The sequence below is a fragment of the Musa acuminata genome, chromosome BXJ3-2 (genome assembly GCF_036884655.1).
Source record: "Musa acuminata AAA Group cultivar baxijiao chromosome BXJ3-2, Cavendish_Baxijiao_AAA, whole genome shotgun sequence".
Classification (NCBI taxonomy): Eukaryota; Viridiplantae; Streptophyta; class Magnoliopsida; order Zingiberales; family Musaceae; genus Musa; species Musa acuminata.
In genome coordinates this window covers 18,797,365-18,814,416 of record NC_088350.1, presented here as the reverse complement: position 1 = coordinate 18,814,416, position 17,052 = coordinate 18,797,365, and the positions used below count along the sequence as shown (strand labels likewise).

The following is a 17,052-nucleotide window of genomic DNA, read 5'->3' as shown; positions in this document are numbered from 1 at the left end:
CCGTTCCTGCAACTGTGATCGGTAATCACCCCTGGTACGAGGCATTTTCTTTTGTCATCGGGCATGTTTCCACTTCAGGCTTCCGTTTCCGGAATGTGTGAAGCAGCGGACGACGGTTGCCGTTGACTACAAATCGGACGGCTTCAATCGTTCCTAATCATGGTGATGGGCCGCCCATGCAAAAGTACAACAAAACTTGGACGGCGTCCTCCCTTGACACATCGCACGTGTCCCGATCCGAACGGATTCTACGTGGCTGCTGTTTACGCGGATGGTCACTCAAGCCCAATGACATCATCACGCAAGCCCAATGACATCGTGGGAGATGCCGCCGCGGGTTGACGGTCAACGACCTGTTCTTCCCCCGCGCCCTCTCCGACCAGACCGCGGTTAATCGGAATCGAATGTGTGACGTGGCACGAGGAACGCGTTTTCTCGCGCCACCGCCTCTTTAAGAAGCTTCGACGACTTCCCCCCGTTGCTCGCGTCCTCCGTGCCTCTCACCATTCGCCTTCACTCCCTTCTGAGCTCCAATCCCAATCGATCGCCCTTCTCGATCCTCGAATCCGCAGAGGGATATGGCGGACAACTGCTCGGTACTCGATCCGTGGGTGTACCACTCGGAATCGGCGTGGATCAGCGAGGTCTCTGCCCGCGAGAACGCGGCCGTCGCCATGGCCCTCCAGATCTCCCTCTCCGACACCACCACCTCATCCTCCTCCTCCTCCTCCGCCGCCTCCGCCGACACCCTTTCCTCCCCTCTCCTCCTCCTCCAGCACCAATTCACTCCCCCCTCTTGCTCCTCTGCGTCCGGAGACGCCACCCTTCGCCGGCGGAATGCCCTCGGCCCGGCCCTGCAGGGGCGGGTCTCGAAGAGGAAGTCGCACGCGTCGAAGCGGTCGGCCACCACCTACATCTCCGCCGACCCGATCGACTTCCAGGAGGTGGTGCAGCGGGCGACGGGGTTCCGGCTCGCGGGGGAGCCACTGGTGAAGCCCGAGCCGGTACGGTCTGCGGCGGGCGACCGGGCGGCCCTGCAACAGATCCGCCTGCCCACGCTCGACACCTCGGTGTCTTTTCTGGATACGGGCGCGGTCGGGATCCCGAGCGGGGGCTTCTCGTCCGGGTCACCACCACCTGCCTACGCGCCGGACTTCGACTTCGATCCACTACTCCCGGCCTTCCCTACGCTGGATTCGTGGGGTGTCATGTAGAGGAGATGCTTCTTTAGACGTCATTTCTATGATAATTTATATAATTATTATTTTATAGTAGATTAAACTTATACTTAGTTGATTGAGTTAAAAAATGAAAATGCTAATTATATTTCTTAATGATTCGAATATGCGAGAGAGCAATACACTTATTAAATTAAGAGTATATAATCATAAGTTATCTTAATTAACAATCATACCTCTTAAATTATTGATTTATAATAATTCATTGTAATAATTTACAGAAAATATTTGATAAAATTTCATAAAACAAACTATACTAAACCTAAAAATTTATTTAAATTTCACCATCAATTTTTAATAATTCACTCAATATATAAATGAACTAGTTAGTATAATCAAACCATCACACAATTCTATAAAAAAATTTACTTCACTATTCTAGTTAATCAAACGATCTTGAATTATCATAAAATTTTATAAAAAAAATAATAATTATAAAAACTAAATATACACCAAATTTTAATTTCAAATTGAATCATTTGGAGGCTAAATTATCCTCTTAATTTAACTACCAACGCCTATTCTATTCTACTGAAATTAGGTTGGGATTGTCTGAACTTATAAACCTCAAATCTTATTATACAAAGGTGGTAACTACTTAATTATAAATCTCATAGAACCCTGAGAAAATCTTTTAAAATATATCAAAAATATATAACTTAATTATATACCTAAGGGGTTTAATTTAGCTCGAATAAAATCCCTTCTTAAAAAAAAAGGAGATTTTAGGTACCTCATATTAGGATAATAACAACTAGATGCATGAATCTTAGATTAAAGTCATACTAGAAACCTTAGAATCACGAGGATTCATACAAAATATATTCAAAAATAAAAAATATTTAAAGTCTAGGTTACTTAAAAGTAGCTAAAAATATTAACCTATTATTTGTAAAACCAAAACGTTACGTATAGCAAGGGATGAATTAGGTTTTTCTTATCTTAATATTTCTTAGAACTAGGGGTTCTAAGCCTCCATAAGAAAAGCTAAGAGAATGTCTAAAGAATAAGAGAAATGCCTATGAATTATTGAGTTAGTGTTAGTCATAGGTGCTCTGCAAGCCAATCATATGAGTGATAGTACGTGTGACTTGACATGTAGTCTTTTTGCTTATTATTATTTGGTATTTTATCACTTTATATTGCATGTTGTATGAATATATTGTGATATCTATGAATCTATGTAATGGAAATCGGATCGTGATGAGATCACGATAATGAGATTGATTCACCTTTAAACACACATCCTAAATAATCCCGATCATAGGTTACTCGAGAGGGACATCGAGATAACTAGACAAACTGGTATGTTATATACTCATCCATATGATGAATACAACTAGTTTCATAGTTGTTCATGTGGGGACACTAGGAATACAATGCAGGTGCTCATTGGAGAATGAGTTCACTGATTGATCCGCTCATATAAAGCTGGATGGTTGATGATGCCTTATTATCAAACAACAATTTTATGGTCCTAGTGGTCTATCTAGTTCTTAGACTCGAGACACCAAGGATATCCTATATGAGTACTTCACTTTTGATATCAGACTTATAGGTCTGGAGGTTTCAAATCTAGCACAACTAGTTTATCGGGAGTGGTAGCCAACCTTATGAGGGCTTTTGAGTGTCGATGGAGGATCATCCTCTCTTAATGTTATAAGAAGAATATTCTATGTATTCTTACTTAGTCAAATCCTTAGCTAGGGTCATTCAGATTGAGAGAGAAAGATTTCTCTAGGAGAATCCGATTAGAGCGAAACTCGAGTAGAAACTATATAGGGCTTAACAATACCATGCTCGGTATACGATCTCTCGGGTATTAGATGTTGAATCTCATATTTTGATGATGAAATCAATTAATGAGTTTATGATCTAATATGTCTTTTCAGTGATATAGGGCTAGCTTCGATCATGAAGAGATAATTAAAACAAGAAGAATCAATGTTGGGCTAGAGTGGAACATATCAAAAGATTAGACATCGGGCCAAAGGATCAATCGACATGTCGGTAGAAGGCTTCATGTCATGAGTTTGGGCATCAGGCTTAGAAGAGCAGACATTATGCTGAGGAGATCGAAATTGCGGAGGTCCATATGTTGATTGGGCAAAAAGTCACAAAAGAAGACGATGAGCCGAAGGATTGGACGAAACGTCGATGAATCAATGACATGTCGGACAACATGTGATTAATACTTTATAATAATTATCTAGACCGAAGTAGTTTTAAGTTATAATTGAGTTGAAATTAGGCCAACTTAATTAGGGACCAATTTAGCCTATGTTGGAGGTATTTTGGGCTAAGAGAAAGGCCTATTTAGTGATCCAAATGTTGGGTTAGGCAATGGCACTACCAGAGGCTCAATCTCCAAGACATAATCTCTAAGACTATGTCAAACGGTAGGTACTGCAAGTCTAGGTGATGGTATCACCCAAAAGAGTCTCCTAGACCATGTCAAGCAGTGGTACCACCAGACTGAGCGATGGTACTACCTAATGTCAGTGCTGTAAGCGGTAGTACCACCCAACATAAGCGGTGGTACTTCTAGGACCTGAGAAACCTAGGATGAGATCTTTTTTTGCTCTAATTTTGAAGCCATTTAGGGTCTATAAATATCACAGCTATTCTTGAATGAAGATGAAAGAATTGAGCAGAAAAGGAAAAGAATTCTAAGTTAAAAAGTGTTGTAATCTCTCTAAGTTTAGTGAGTCTCTTCTTCCGAGAGTTGGAAGGTTTCTAAGGGAGGAGTGAGGTCTAGAAAAAATAGAGGTGTAAAAGTTCTCTCCTGAGCTTATCAAAAGAAGGAAGAGTTGTAAGGGTAGTTGATCTTCGCCCATTGAATGAAGATTGGTAGTGGAAGCTGGTGGTCTCGAGTGAAGAGGAATTGAGAGTGGATGTAGATCATGATAATCGAGCTACTATAAATTGGTGTGTTTTCTTTCTTCTCTGCCATATACTTACTTTGCAATTGATTTACTTCTTCATTACTTTAGTTACACACTCTTATAAATATTTTTAAAGTTAAACACTTTTTGATATGATATTATCGTTCGAAGTTTTCTAACTCGACGTAATTTTACGTACACACTAATTCACCCTTAGTGCCGACTTAATCCTAACAGTTGGTATCAGAGCCATGTTTTTCTCATTTAGTTTAACACCTAAGAGAAATGACTCTTTTTTATCTTCAAGAGGGTCTTTCTATCACTCATCCTCCTATGTTTAATGGGACGGGCTACACTTATTAGAAAACTCGGATGAGCATTTTCTTGCTTTATTTGAACTTTGATTTATGGAATATCGTTGAACTTGATTTTCAAACCCCTGCTAAACCTATAAATGAATGGAATGACTTTGAGGAAAAGTCGTTTTCTTTAAATGTGAAAGCTATGAATGTTTTGTTATATGCTCTAGATAAAAATGAATTTAATCGGATTTTTATTTATGAAACTGTGCATGATAGTTAGCACACTTTTAAAATTACACATGAAGACACTAATAGAATTAAAGATTCAAAAATTAATCTTTTGATGCATAGTTTTGAATTGTTTTGAATTAAACCAAGTGAAATATTGGAGACATGTATATTCGTTTTACGGATGTCGTCAATAGTTTAAAAGCACTTAGTAAAGCTTTTTCTAATTTTGAAATTATTAATAAAATATTAAGATCCCTTACAAAAAGTTAGGATCCGAAAGTGATAACAATACAAGAAACAAATGAGTTGAATAATTTCTTTCTTTAAGAACTTATCGGGTCTTTAATTACTTATGAAATGACATACAAGACACTTGATGAACATAAGAACAACTTTCCAAATAACATGAAGAATTTAACATTTAGAACAAAAGAAGACCACTCGAGTGAAAGCTCAAGTGATGATGACTTTGAACTCCTCACAAGAAATTTTAAAAAGTTCATAAAACAAGAATAAAAAAAAAATGAACTTAAAAAGAAGAAGCTACCAAAGAAGAAGAAAGCACTTAAAGGCTACTTAGGACAATTCAAGTGCATCCAAAGATGAAGAGCAAATCGATGAAGATGAAGTGGTAAAATTCGCTTTGATGGCTCTTGACAATGAGGTTGTTGAATCTCAAATTTTGATGATGAAACCAATTGATAAGTATTTATGATTTGATATATGTTTTGAGTGATGCAGGAAGCTTCAATCAAGGAGAGATAATTGAAGTAGGAAGAATCCATTAGTCCTAGTGGTGTATATGATCCTTAGATTTGAGACACCAAGGATGTCCTGTATGAGTGTTCCACTCTTTGATACCGGACTTATACGTTTGGATGTCCCAGATCTAGCACAACTGGTCATCGGGAGTGGTAGTCAATCTTACGAGAGCTATTGAGTGTCGATAGAGGATCATTCACTCTCGGTGTCATGAAAGGAATGTCCCATTTGTTCTTGCTCAGATAAATCCCTGGCTAGGGTCATTTGGATTGAGAGAGAAAGAGTTCTCCGAGAGAATCCGATTAGAGCAAGACTCGAGTAAAAACAATATGGGTCTGACAACACCATGCCCGGTATACGGTCTCTAGGATATTAGATGGATGAGGGACTATAGGTACATAATAATTGAGGATAGACAAGTCCAATGGATTGTATTCCCCTGCATCATTTGGGGACTACGGTGTAGTGGCCTAGTACGTTCGCAATCGATAAGTCGAGTGAATTATTATGGAGATAATAATTCACTGAACTATAAGGAGTTCTGACAGGTATGACTCATGGCCAGCTCGATATTGGGCCTAGAGGGTCATACACATATGGTAGGTATTGCGAAGAGTAGAGGTTCGGATATGAGATATCTATCGGAGCCCCTATCTTATTGGATATCCAATAAGCCCCTAAATTATTAGATCCTATGGATGAGATCCGATAAGAGCCCATGAGAGATTATTGGATAGAAACCCACTAATTTAAGAGGTTTTGATAGTTGGATGGAAATCCAATACCCAATAGGGGAGGATCCATTAGGGTTAATTTGATAGGGGACCTCTATAAATAGGAGAGAACTAGTTGTTCATAGGCTAGAGCCTTTTGGTTGCCTCTCATATTCTCTTCCCCCTCTCTACCTCAGAGTAGGCATGGAGTTTTGAGGAGCGTCATCGCAGCCCTACTAGGTGGATCACCGCTAGAGAGGAGAGCGCATGACCTCCTTCACCCTTTCCTAGAGATCTGTAGGGATTCAAGGATATTCGATCTCTCTAGGTAATACAATCTATCTCACAAGTGGTTTTTTGTTTCGTAGATTTTTATATACCAATCTTCGTACGACGACAAATATATCTTTGGGAATTGGAGATTTTGTTTTATGTTCTCCCACTGGATATGTTATGTTGCCCCCAAGATTTCCCAACAGTGGTATCAAAGCCAGGTTGTTCGTGCAACAGATTGGTTTTGAACTACTTGTGTTGTGTTTTGGAGAAGCTTTTGACGTCAAAATCATTGACGCAAAAGCAAGAAAGGGCGGCAACTGTTGTTGCCCTTGCTACCATCTTCTTGCAGATAGGTCGCCTATGTGAAGCAGCTATTGCTACGCGGAATTGTAGTCATAGGCGGCAGCACCTATGGGCGCCGCATGAGGGCACAGCGCCCGCGGAGGCCATAGCCTACGGGCACAACGCCCGCAAGAGGGGGCCTCGGCCCTTCCTCGGCTTTGCCGAGGAAGGCTACAGGCATAGCAGCCTGCAAGGGTAGCACCACCCGCAAGGGTGCCCACCTGCAGGGGCGACGCCGCCCACGTGCGAGCTGCCCGCAGGCAGCGGCAGCGCCCCCACCCCCTGCCGCACAGGCTGCCACCGATAGGGTGGTAGCGACGACATAAGCAGGGGAGGGTGAGAAAGAGGGTTAGGGTTTTTGGGCAAAAGATAATTTTGCCCTTGTGAATTTATGAAAATTTTATTCTATCCTTTTATCCAAATTATAAAAAAACCCTCAGAATTTAGAAAATTTCATGTATGTCTCTGAACTCAAAAAATATTAATTAATTAAAAAGTTTAATTGATTATTATTTTATTATTATCTAGTAGTCCTACATGATGATGATTTATACATATGATGTATGATGTGTGGATGGTGTTAGGATCAAGAGCACTAAGAAGGGGGGGTGAATTAGTGCAGCGGAAAACTTTCGACGATTTAAAATGACGTTCGTACGATAAAAATGATTTTTATAAGAAAGCCGATTCGGAAATCACTTTTAACTTGTGATCAAGCGAGATGCAGTTAAAGTAAAGATATAGAGGCAGTTTACAATTAAGATAGAGAACAGAATGTAATTGCAAACTGAAATACGATGTTCGTACGATAAAATGATTTCGGTATGAACGCCGATTCAGAAATTGCTTTAACTTAGATTAGGTGAAGTGCAGTTAAAGTAAAGCTATGGAGGTAGTTTGCAGTTAAGATAGAAAACAGAAAGTAAATGCAAACCGAGATTTAGAGTGGTTCGGTCAATCTTGACCTGCATCCGCTTTTGGTTCCTTCTCCGATGAGGTCACCGACGTCCACTAGAGGCCTTCCTTCAATAGGCGAAGGCCAACCACCCTTTTACAATTTCACTCCTTTTGACGGACTTAGGAGACAACCTTTACAGAATATTCTCTCCTCTCTTGAAAGATCAAAACTTAGAAGAAAAGAGGGGGGAGAACTTCTAGCCTTTACAACACTTTTGAGCTCTAAAAATCATAGAGTAAGATTGGATTTTCAGTGCCCTTTCATGCAGGAAAGGGTGGGGTATATATAGGCCCCAAATTGATTTGAATTTGAAGCTCAAAAATATCATCTCCCGGATTTCCGAGGTCCTGGTGGTATTACCGCCAGACTAGGCGGTACGACCGCTTGACAGAGCTCAAAGACCGAGCTCTGGCGGTGCCATCGCCTGACTGGGGTGGTTCCACTGCCCAGTCTTGCTCGGAGACTGAGCCCAAGCGGTGCCACTGCCTGACTGGGGCTATTCCACCGCCCAGTTTTCCTCGGAGACTAAGCTCCTGGGTGGTGCCACCGCCGGCCAGGAAATCTGGGTCCGAATGGGCTGATCCATTCGGCCCAATTTGGGTCTGTCAAGGGCCCAATTGCCCCTAGATTAAGTTAATGGGATCACCTCCCATTCCTAGCTTAATCTACATGCTAACTACGATATTTCTTAAGACATTTACTGCAACATGCTCCGATGCATCAATCGCTTCTTCCGGCGAGCTTCTGGCGAACTTCCGGTGAACATCCGACGAACCCTTGGCGATGCTCCGGCAGACTTCCGGCAAATCTCCTGGACTTGCGACGATCCACTTGGCGAGTTCCGACGAGCTTCTTTGGCAAACTCATGGACCTCTCAGATTTGTTCCCGCAGAACCTCCGACGACCGTCCGGACTTCCGTTGAACTCTCGAACCCCCAACGTGATCATGGTCTTGACTTCGGGGTGACTCCTGCTGCATGTCTTACTGCCATTGTAGTTAATTCTGTATACTTATCTCAACATATGGATTAGATAACAAATGACAATTGACTTCATCATCAAAATCCGAGATTCAACAATCTCCCCCTTTTTGATGATAATCAATTGATAACGGAGTTAACCTTCACTCCCCCTATCTATATACCATACTTGAGATAAGTTATTCTTGAATTCAAAGCCTTTAAATTCAAGAGATATATTGATAAGTTAAGATCATTTATCCTTATCAATACTCCCATCATGATTCCTATCATGATGTATTTATCTGAAAATGATGTCAAGGCTTGACATCCATTTTCAGGTTTTACATTTCAAATGTTAAAGATAGCAATTGTAGCAATTCATCATATTGCTATTCAAGGCTTAACATCCATTTTCAGGTTTTACATTTCAAATGTGAAAGATAGCAATTGTAGCAATTCATCATATGGCAAGATATCAACATGTAAAATTGTGATGTAAGTTCTTGATATCTTAACAAAATACAAATATTTCAAGTGTTTAGCAATCATAGCATTTCATCACTTGACAAGATATCAATTTGTAGAATTGCGATGTAAGCTCTAGATATCATAACATAGTACAAATATGGCAATAATATAGTGCAAATATGGCAATCATAGCAATTCTATTACCAATTTATCATATATTTTGATGCAAGCTTTTGATATCTCAACATAATTCAAATTTAAGTATGGCACTCATAGCATCAATTCATATATTTCTCATTCAAATATGGCACTCATAGTATCAATTCATATATTTCTCCCCCTTTGTCATCAACAAAAACGAGAACTATATAGGCAAATTTTAACTAGGTTTATGTCATTTTTCAACAATGAGTGATAGGATACCAATTATACAAACATCTCAAGGAAAACATGACATGGAGGTAACTTTCATTACTTCTTCCTCTTTATTTGTTATTATCTTTTTGCATGAAGGAGGAAAGCCATTTGTGAGCTTACTCGAATGAAGTTAAAATTGATAAGATATTAAAGCACGCTTCATTTTTACAAGGATCAAGATATGTGTGTGAATCAAATCCTTGTACGTAAAACTCTTTCTCAAAAGATATAAAACTATTTCTCAAAAGATATAAGAAGGAATCATCAAATCCATTTCTCGAAAGATATTTTTCACATGATAAGTCTATGAGAGATGCATTTACTAGTTGATTCCATATGTCAAAAATCAATAATGTGAATCAAACTCGATATGAAATATGTTTATTAAGTCCGGAAGAGAATAATGTATCGAGAAAATCCGATTGTTATGATCAAGAAGGTCCGAAAAGGAAATTTAACACTTTCATGCATTTGGATAAGGTTTTGCTATAGATTTTCGAATTCAATCATGAAGATAAAACATGTTTATTATCATGAAAATTTTTGTATCCAAAACACATAATTTCCAACATATAATTAAGACATGTAATTGTGTAAAATCATTATGGCAATTAAGTGATTTGATCATTAAATAAAAAAAGTTCGAAAAATAATCTTAACAAGTTCATGCATTCGGACATATTAACATTCCTAATTCTCTTCTATTGAAATCAAATTGTTCTTCACTTAGAGGTTTTGTAAAAAAATCAGCTAGTTGATACTTATTATCAATAAACTCTATGATTACATCATGATTAGTGACATGATCTCGTATAAAGTGATATCTAATATCAATATGTTTTGTTCTTGAGTGTTGAATGAGATTCTTTGTTAAACATATTACAATTGTATTATCACATTTAATGGGAATGTTTTTAAGATGGACTTTATAATCTTCTAAGGTATTTTTCATCCATACAACTTGTGCACAGCATGCACTAACTACAATATACTCAGTTTCGGTTGTTGATAGTGCAACCAAGTTTTGTTTCTTAGATGACCAAAGAAACAAGGGAATGTCCCAAAAATTGACATGTTCCTGATGTGTTTTTTCTATCTAGTCTATACCTAGCAAAATCCGCATCAGCATAAGCAATTAACTCAAAATTCTCAGTTTTTGGATACCATAACCCTAGATTTGTGGTACCTTTAAGATATCTAAGTATTCTTTTAATGGCTTTAAGATGAGATATTTTAGGGTTCGATTGAAACCTAGCACAGAGTCCTACACTGAATATGATATCTGGTCTAGTTGCAGTGAGGTAAAGTAAACTTCCTATCATACCCCTATAAGTTTTTTGATCGAAGCTTTCTCCACTTTTATCAACTTCTAACTTAGTGGAGGTGCTCATAGGAGTGTTAATAGCTTTTGAGCTATCTATATTAAATTTTTTCAGTAGATCTAAAGCATATTTAGTTTGACTAATAAATATGCCATTGCTTAGTTGCTTAATTTGTAAGCCTAAGAAAAAGGTTAATTCTCCCATTAAACTCATTTCAAATTAGAGACTCATGGTTTTAGCAAAAGATTCACAAAGAGATTCATTCGTAGAACTGAAAATAATATCATCAACATAAATCTGAATAATGAGAAAATTATTTTCAAAATTCTTGATAAACAATGTAGTATCGACCTTGTCTTTTGTGAAATTATTTTCAATAAAAAAAGTACTAAGTCTCTCATACCAAGCCCTTGGGGCTTGTTTTAAACCATAGAGAGCTTTAGTTAATTTAAATACATGATCAGGGAGGCTATTATTTTCAAATCCGGGAGGTTGTTCAACTTAAACTTCTTCATAATTAAAACCATTCAGAAAAGAGCTTTTAACATCCATTTAAAATAACTTAAAATTATTATTACTAGCATAGGCAAGGAGCATCCTTATGGCTTCTAATCTAGCCATAGGAGCGAAGGTTTCTTTGTAATCGATACCTTTTTCTTGGTTGAAACCTTTGGCTACTAATCTAGCCTTGTTTCTAACCACGATACCATATTCATCTTGCTTGTTTCTAAAGATCCATTTAGTACCAATAACTAAATGGTCATTTGGCCTAGGAACAAGCTTCCACACCTCATTTCTCTCAAATTAATTTAACTCATCTTGCATTGCGATAATCCATGAATCATCTTTCATGGCTTCGTCAATACATTTAGGTTCAATTTGGGAGAGAAAAGCGGCGTTGGCACAAATATTTTTAAGAGAAGAACATATTTGAACATCCTTGGGTAAGGATGGGCTCCTTAAGATGAGCATCTACATACTTCCAATCCTTGGGTAAGGATGTTTCGGAAGTGGATGCATCCAAGTTGCTAGTTGGAGAAGGGGTTTCATTTAAATTCAAAGAATCGAAATTAACATCCTTATCAAAATCATTTTTCTTGATTTCAAAAATCTCATTAAAAACAACATGAATGGATTCTTCTATAATTAAAGTTCTTTTATTGAAGATACGAAAGGCTTTAGAAACCGAAGAATAACCAAGAAAAATTCCTTCATCGGATTTAGCATCAAATTTTCCTAAGGCATATTTTTCATTCAAGATAAAACACTTAGACCCAAAAACTTTAAAATATGAAACATTGGGTTTTTTATTGTTCCACAACTCATAGAGAGTTTTGGTGAGTAAGGGTCTTACTAGAACTCTATTCAATATATAGCATGCAGTGTTTATGGCTTTGGCCCAAAAATATTTGGGTAGGCTATGTTCATTCAACATGGTTCTTGTCATTTCTTGTAAATTTCTATTCTTTCTTTCTACTACTCCATTTTGTTGAGGATTTCTTGGAGTAGAGAAGTTGTGGTTGTATCCATTAGATTCATAAAATTCTTGGAAATCATGGTTTTGAAATTCACCACCGTGATCACTTCGAATTGATGAAATCATAAAACTCTTTTCATTTTGAACAAGTTTACAAAACTTGGTGACATATCTAAAGCATTCATTTTTGTGTTTTAAGAAATAAGTCCATGTGTATCTATTATAGTCATCTACAATGACGAAGGCGTATTTGCTACCTCCTAGGCTTGATTTAGAGATTGATCCGAACAAGTCCATATGGATCAATTGTAAGGGCCTAGAGGTGCTTATTTGATTCTTAGATTTGAAACTATCCTTAATTTATTTTCCTAATTGACAAGCATCACACACATTATCTTTAATGAACTTGATATGAGGAATTCCTCGTACAAGTTCTTTGGATGATATTTAAGTGATTAGTTTCATGCCAGCATGACCTAATCTCCTATGACAAAGCCAAGCATCCTCATTCAAAACCGAGAAACACATTTCATTGCAAAGATCATTGATGTCAATGGTGTATACGTTATTATATTTTAATGCAATCATATATGTGTTTTTATGTGGTTTTCCAATGATGCAAGCATTAGATTCGAATTTGACGATATATCCTTTATCACATAATTGACTAATGCTCAAGAGGTTATGTTTTAAACCATCAACTAACAAAACATCTTCAATAAAGAAGTTAGATTTGTTACATATGGTTCCTTTGCCAATGATTTTACCCTTGTTGTTATCTCCGAAGGTGACATAGCCTTCGTCTATGCTAGTGAGGTTAGAGAATTGAGATGGATCTCCGGTCATATGCCTTGAGCATCCACTATCAAGGTACCATCTCTTGCTCCTAGCTTGAGATGGTGTATGTCTCTACAAGAAAGGATAATTTTTAGGTACACATTTAATTTTGGGTGCCTTAAAAACTGATCTACATTATTTATTATGTTGCATAGAGTTTATCATGGTTCCTTTAGGAACCCAAATCAGTTTGTTCGAGCTAATTTTCTTGAATGGACAATGATATGTTTTATGTCCATGTTTGCAACAAAAGTTGCATTTACTTTGGTGCCGAATATGTAAGATAGGGTCTTTTATGAAGGTGGTTAGATTTTGGTGAGAACTTCTCACAAATTCGATTCCACTTCTTTTGGGAATGTGACTCTTATTTGTAAGAATCATGTTCAAAGACTTACTACCAATCTCGAATTTCTTTAAGGCGTCCTTAAGTAGCAAATTCTCTTTTGAAGAGTTTCTAAATCATGACATTTTTCACATTGAGCTAAATTATCATGATATTCAGTTTTTAATTTATCAAAATTACTAACAAGACTATCATGCTTATTTTTTAGTAATTTATAATTTCTAATGATTATTTTATATTCATCAAATAAGTCATGGAAGGCATTTAATAATTCATCAAATGATAAATCTGCATCAATTAAATTTGTTACCTCCTCTCCGATGGCCATTAGGGCATAATGAGCAACTTTCTCATTGTTGGACTCCTCTTCTTCGGACGCACTTGAGTCATCCCATGTTGCTTTGAGCGCCTTCTTCCTTGATGTTCTCTTCTTGGCTTAGGGACAATCACTTTTGTAGTGTCCCGGCTTTTGCACTCGTAGCAAATGACTTGGTCCTTTTTGGGTTCAAATTTATTTTTTGTGTTATTTTTAAACTTGTTTCTCTTAATGAATTTTTTGAATTTCCTTGTTAGAAGTGCCAAGTCATCGTCACAGCCCTCATCACTTGAGTTTTCTCTCAAGTGGTCATCTAAAGTTCTAAGTGTCATATCCTTCCTATTCTTTGGAAGGATATCTTCTTGTTCTTTATGAGCCTTGCAAGTCATTTCATAGGTCATTAATGACCCAATTAGTTCTTCAAGAGGGAAGTTATTTAAATCTTTAGCCTATTGAATAGTAGTGACTTTAGGGTCCCAACTCTTAGGAAGGGATCTTAAAATCTTATTTACGAGCTCAAAATTCAAAAAACTTTTGCCGAGTCCTTTTAGACCATTGACGACATTTGTGAAACAGGTGTACATGTCGCCAATAGTCTCGCTCTGTTTCATTCGAAAAAGTTCAAAAGAATGTATCAAAAGATTGATTTTTGACTCTTTCACTCTACTTATGTCTTCGTGAGTCACTTCGAGTATATGCCAAATATTAAACGTAGTTTCACAAATCGAAAAACGATTGAACTCATTTTTATCAAGCGCACAAAATAAGGCATTCATAGCCTTTGCATTAAGAGCGAAAGTCTTCTTTTCCAACTCATTTCAATCGATCATTAGAAGAGAAGACTTCGAAAATCCATTTTCGACAAGATTCCAAAGTTCAAAATCCATTAAAATAAGGAAGATCCTCATTCGGGTCTTCCAATAGGTGTAGTCCATCCCATTGAACATGGGGAGACATGTAAGAGTGCCCCTCTTGGATTCCAGCGTATGTCATCTCTATTGGGTTTTCATCCATTTGAGAGTTAACCCCGCTCTAATACCAATTGTTAGAATCAAGAGCACTAAGAGAGGGGGGGGGGGGTGAATTAGTGCAGCGGAAAACATTTGACGATTTAAAATGATATTCATACAATAAAAATGATTTCACTAAGAAAGCCGATTCGAGGCAGTTTGCAGTTAAGATAGAGAACAAAATGTAATTGCAAACCGAAATACAACATTCGTACGATAAAAGTGATTTCGGTATGAACGCCGATTCAGAAATTGCTTTAACTTAGATTAGGCGAAGTGCAGTTAAAGTAAAGCTATGGAGGCAGTTTGCAGTTAAGATAGAAAACAGAAAGTAAATGCAAACTGAGATTTAGAGTGGTTCGGTCAATCTTGACTTACATCCACTTTTGGCTTCCTCCTCCGATGAGGTCACCGACGTCCACTAGAGGCCTTCCTGTTAGGATCAAGAGCACTAAGAGGGGAGGGGTGAATTAGTGTAGCAGAAAACTTTCGACGTTTAAAACTGCATTCGTACGATGAAATTGTTTCCGACGTAAAACCATTTTCAGAAACTTAACTTGAAAGCGAGTTCGTAAATGAGTGCAACAAAAGTAATGAGGAAGTAAAGCACATATGGAGGTTTGCAGTAAGGTAAGCTGCAAGAATAAATGCAAACCAGAGAAGACGAGAGTTTATAGTAGTTCGGTCAATCGTGACCTACATCCACTATTCCGATTCCTCTTTCGTCGAGGCCACCGGCATCCACTGACGATCTTCCTTTACTAGGCGAAGATCAACCTCCTTCTTACACCCCTCTTCTCCTTTTATCGGGTTTAGGAGACAACCCTTACAAGTACTCACTCTCTCTCTTAAACAGAATTCTAACACTTAAGCTAGAGGAGGGAAATTCTAGAGATTGCAGTAGCATTTTCTCTCTTTTAATCTCTCTGTGCTTGTATATTTTACCCTGGGATGGGAGGGGCATTTATAGGCTCCAAACTGGTTTGAATTTGGAGCTCAAAAATGTCATCTCCTAGATTTCCGGGGTCCTAGCGGTACCACCTCCTGACTGGGGCGGTACAACCGCCTAGCAGCTCGGAGACTGAGCCTCTAGGTGGTGCCACCACCTGACAGAGGCGGTTGCACCGCCCAATCTCGCTCGGAGACTGAGCCCTGGTGGTGCCACCGCCTGACTAGGGCGGTTGCATAGCCTGGCAGAGCTCGGAGACCGAGCTCAGGCGGTTCCACCGCTTGTCAGGGGTAGTTGCCCCGCCCAGCGTAGCTCAGAGACTGAGCCCTGGGCGGTGCCACCGCCGACCTAGGCGGTGCCACCGCTGGCCAAGAAATATGGGTCCGAATGGGCTGATCCATTCCGCCCAATTTGGGTCTATCAAGGGCCCAATTGCCCCAAGATTAAGTTAATGGGATCACCTCCCATTTCTAACTTAATCATTGTGCTAACTATAATTTTTCTTAATACATTTACTGCAACTTTCTCCGGTGCATCAATCGCTTCTTCCGGCGAGCTTCCGGCGAACTTTCGTCGATCGTCCGATGAACCCTCGGTGATGCTCCTGTGAACTTCTGGCAAACTCCTGGACTTGCGACGATCCGCTTGGCGAGTTCCGACGAGCTTCTTTTGGCAAGCTCTTGGACTTCTTGGATTTGTTCCCGTAGAACCTCCGACGACCGTTCGGACTTCCGTCGAACTCGTACGATGAAATTGTTTCCGACGTAAAACCATTTTCAGAAACTTAACTTGAAAGCGAGTTCGTAAATGAGTGCAACAAAAGTAATGAGGAAGTAAAGCACATATGGAGGTTTGCAGTAAGGTAAGCTGCAAGAATAAATGCAAACCAGAGAAGACGAGAGTTTATAGTAGTTCGGTCAATCGTGACCTACATCCACTATTCCGATTCCTCTTTCGTCGAGGCCACCGGCATCCACTGACGATCTTCCTTTACTAGGCGAAGATCAACCTCCTTCTTACACCCCTCTTCTCCTTTTATCGGGTTTAGGAGACAACCCTTACAAGTACTCACTCTCTCTCTTAAACAGAATTCTAACACTTAAGCTAGAGGAGGGAAATTCTAGAGATTGCAGTAGCGTTTTCTCTCTTTTAATCTCTCTGTGCTTGTATATTTTACCCTGGGATGGGAGGGGCATTTATAGGCTCCAAACTGGTTTGAATTTGGAGCTCAAAAATGTCATCTC

At 38.8% G+C, this 17,052-nt stretch overlaps 1 protein-coding gene across 1 annotated transcript; it reads left to right on the top strand.

The window, feature by feature from the left end:
* The first annotated feature begins 578 nt into the window (after positions 1–578).
* LOC103975027 (calmodulin-binding protein 25) lies at positions 579–1,214 on the top strand. Its single transcript, XM_009389937.3, has one exon. It carries the CDS (start codon positions 579–581, stop codon positions 1,212–1,214), a length of 636 nt encoding a protein of 211 aa, XP_009388212.2.
* Positions 1,215–17,052: the final 15,838 nt, after the last annotated feature.

Coding starts and splice junctions, on each gene's coding strand:
- LOC103975027 (XM_009389937.3), top strand. CDS start 579: ATGGCGGACAACTGCTCGGTACTCGATCCGTGGGTGTACCACTCGGAA.